At 35.1% G+C, this 3620-nt stretch overlaps 1 protein-coding gene across 1 annotated transcript; it reads right to left on the reverse strand.

Annotated features, from left to right (window-relative positions):
* Positions 1–2515: 2515 nt before the first annotated feature.
* Positions 2516–3611, reverse strand: LOC118757216. The gene is made up of 2 exons (XM_036491946.1): positions 3501–3611; positions 2516–3440 (listed from the first exon to the last, which is right to left on the reverse strand). Exon 2 carries the CDS (start codon positions 3433–3435, stop codon positions 2854–2856), a length of 582 nt encoding a protein of 193 aa, XP_036347839.1. The 5' UTR covers positions 3436–3440; positions 3501–3611; the 3' UTR covers positions 2516–2853.
* Between the last annotated feature and the right edge of the window lie 9 nt (positions 3612–3620).

A 3620-nucleotide genomic window follows, 5' to 3' on the forward strand; every position in this document is an offset into this window, starting at 1 on the left:
CGTACTGTTGAAGACAATGCGATGTATTCTGCTTCTGTGCTTGATAAAGCAACTATTGGTTGCCGTTTGCTGCACCAACTTATAGCAGCATTGGACATTTTTAATACATAGCCGGAACACGATCTTCTGCCGTCGATTTCTGCTGCCCAATCAGCGTCACTAAATGCTGCCAAGTTGACATCATCAGTTTTTCGATAGCTTAGTTTGAAATCAATTGTGCCTTTTAAATATCGAAATATTCTTTTCACAGCTTGCCAATGCTCATTTGAGTGTTTTAAGTTAAACCGGCTTACATTATTTACTGCAAATGCTATATCCGGTCTAGTTCCTTGTGTTAAATATAAAAGGCTGCCCACAGCTTCTTGGTATGGTATTTTCCCCGTCAGATCATTTTTCTCAGTGATGCATTTTTCAGTCAATTTTTGACTTACTTCACATGGTGTGCCCACTGGCTTACAATCCTGCATACCAAACCGTTCAAGAATTTCATTTATATATGACGATTGATCTAGTGTAATTTCGTCGCAATTTTTGCTCTGCGTGATACGTATTCCAAGACAACTTTGAGCAGATCCCAAATCTTTCATTTTGAATTTTTTGTTAAGGTACTGCATTAGTTTTTCTAGGTTATTACTACCTTTGTAGAGTATAAGGAAATCATCGACGTATATTGCAATTATCAGATTCAATTCTTTATCATAGTAAATGCATGGATCAGTTTTACACCTTTGTAACCCGAATTCTTTTAATGCTGAATCGAGCTTTAAGTTCCACTGTCTTCCGGCTTGTTTCAGTCCGTAAACAGCTTTGTTTAGCTTACATACCTTGTTAGTGCCATCATTGTAACCTTCTGGTTGTTCCATGTATATTGTTTCTTTAAGATCACCTTGAAGAAACGCAGTCACTACATCCATTTGATGGATTTTATAGCCGTTTTTTACTGCTAAAGCCACTAAAAACCTTATTGATGTGTATCTAACCACCGGCGAGAATGTTTCATCATAATCGATGCCGTATTTTTGTGCACAGCCTTTTGCAACAAGTCGTGCTTTATATTTTACAGCTTTACCGACCTCATCTTGTTTTACTTTAAAGACCCATTTTGCTTTTATAGGCTTTCTTCCATCTGGTAGTTTCATCAACGACCAGGTGTTATTTGATCTATGTGATTCCATTTCTTCATTCATTGCATCTTCCCATTCTTTCGCTTTTTCACCGTTTATAGCTTCTGATACTGTTAATGGCTGTGAAAGAAATGCAAAAGCATTAAATTGAAAAGATGGTACAGATACCTTAGCTTTAGATCGTGTGACTCTTCTTTCTTCTTCAGATTCATCAATACTTTGTTCAGGAACATAATCTGGATCATTTTGGGTTTGATTCGGTGATTCTATCATGGTGTCTTCATCGCTTCTCTTTATTTCCCTCACTTCGTCGTTATAGATTTTTAAGGTCGACTTTGGTTGAGGTTTTTCGTAGAATATTACATCTCGACTTATAACCAGTTTCTTTGTTATTGGATCAATACAGCGAAAACCTTTAATGTCGTCATCATAGCCCACGAAAAACATTTTCTTGGATTTAGGATCCCATTTTTTACGTTTTTCTTTGTTTATGTGAACCATTGCTTCACAACCAAACAATTTCAGGTTAGATATGTCTATTTTTTTTTTATAGAATATTTCATCAGGAATTTTTCCATGCGACGAACAAATACTTTTGTTGATTAAGTAGGCTGCCATATTTGTTGCTTCTGCCCAATAACATTTTTTAAGATTTGCATCAAACAGGAGACATTTAGCTTTTTCAATTAAGCTTCGGTTCATTCTTTCGGCAATTCCATTCTGCTGAGGAGTATATGCATTACTTAATTGATGCTTGATACCATTCTCTTTACAGTATTTGTCGAATTCAGTTGAACAATATTCACCACCATTGTCCGTCCGTATTGTTTTGATTTTAGATCCAGTTTGGCGTTCAATGTATGTTTTGAAATTTTTAAAGTTATTGAAAACTTCTGATTTTGACTTGAGAAAGTAAACGAATAATTTTCGGGAGAAATCATCTATGAATGTTAATACATATTTGGCGTGTCCTATAGATTGCGTTTCCATAGGTCCACATAGATCAGAATGTATTAGTTCGAGTAGCTTTGTTGTTTTTGAGTTACTTTGTTTAAACGGAATTCTTGTTTGTTTGCCTTTGGGACATATCTGACAATTTTTTATTTCATGATCGTCGTCATTGAAATCAATACCAGAAACAGCGCCGTCACGCATTTTCTTTAAACTTTGAAAATTTATGTGTCCAAGTCGCCTGTGCCATAGCATTGCGTTATTTGTTTGTTTTGATAACAAGCATTTTGCTTGGATTCCCTTCAGTTTGTAAACACCATTTTCCGCTTTGCACTGTACAATTACTTCTTTGTTTTTGTTAAGTATTGTACAGCCTGTTGCATCGAATTTTATTACATTCCCCTGACTCACTATTTTTGCAGCTGACAGAAGATTTACTGATAAATCGGGCACGTGTAGAATTTCGTTAACTACAATTTCTTGCCCGTTGATATTCAGTGATGTTTTGCCAACGCAACTTACTGTCATAGCTGTTCCATTTGCTGACATTATTTTGTCAACGAGTGAATTTTTTTTGCTAGTGAGCAAATTATCGTTTGGTGTCATATGAGACGATGCACCACTGTCTAGATACCAGTCGTCGTTATTTCTTTTCGTTAATAACGCTGTGAATGCATTTTTTGCTGTGCCATTTTGTGCATTATTTTTCTTGTAGTGACATTCCCCTGCATGTTTCTTTCCACAAGTTGTGCATTTTTTCTTTTGTAAGTATTTTTGCTTATTTTCGTACCTTTTTTTTACTAAGAAATGCATCACTTTTTGTGGTTGTGTTGGTATCAGAGTCCAACAGTTTAGCGATTATTGTTTCTGATTTTATTTGTGAGTCTGATGCTTCAATTCCCATTATAAATGGTTTATATGCATCAGTTAAACCAGCCAATACTATCGCCGTCAGCCAATCCTCATTTATCTCAAAACCAATTTCATTTAATTTATTAGAATTATCTTTAATTCTATCAATGTATGATTGCATGTTCTCGCAGTCTTCTAATCTGCAAGAGATCAGGCCTCTTAATAACCCAATTTTTCTTGTTAAGCCTTTGTCCTCATACAGATTTTTTAGTTTCTGCCATATTTCTAGCGCTGTTTCACATCTGGATATGTGAACGTACAGCGATGGCGCTACGCTTAGAGCTAACAGGGCTTTGCAATTAGTTAATTTCTCAGCGTTTGTTTCTGTGACAGGATCGGTTATACACTTATGCAGACCTTTGAATGCTAATATATTTTTTATTGCGAAACACCAGTTGTGGAAATTTTCCTGGCCTTTGAGTTTCTCTACTTCAAAACCCTTTTCCATTTTAACTTATAATTTCACTTATAAATTTTATATATATGTATATGTATATTAATTCAAAGTCTTACTTGAAGCGTTATTTTATTTTTATTATTACAGCAGATTTTGCACTTTTGATTTTTATTTTATTTATTTAATTCCGACACCCGACACTACAGCAGTAACCTTGCTCTGCTACCATGTAGAGA

The sequence above is a fragment of the Rhagoletis pomonella genome, unplaced genomic scaffold (genome assembly GCF_013731165.1).
Source record: "Rhagoletis pomonella isolate Grant_MI unplaced genomic scaffold, Rhpom_1.0 Rhpom_scaffold_15409, whole genome shotgun sequence".
NCBI lineage: Eukaryota > Metazoa > Arthropoda > Insecta > Diptera > Tephritidae > Rhagoletis > Rhagoletis pomonella.

Bases quoted from the DNA above. Each gene is read 5' to 3' on its own strand.
- LOC118757216 (XM_036491946.1), bottom strand. From the start codon at position 3,435: ATGGAAAAGGGTTTTGAAGTAGAGAAACTCAAAGGCCAGGAAAATTTC.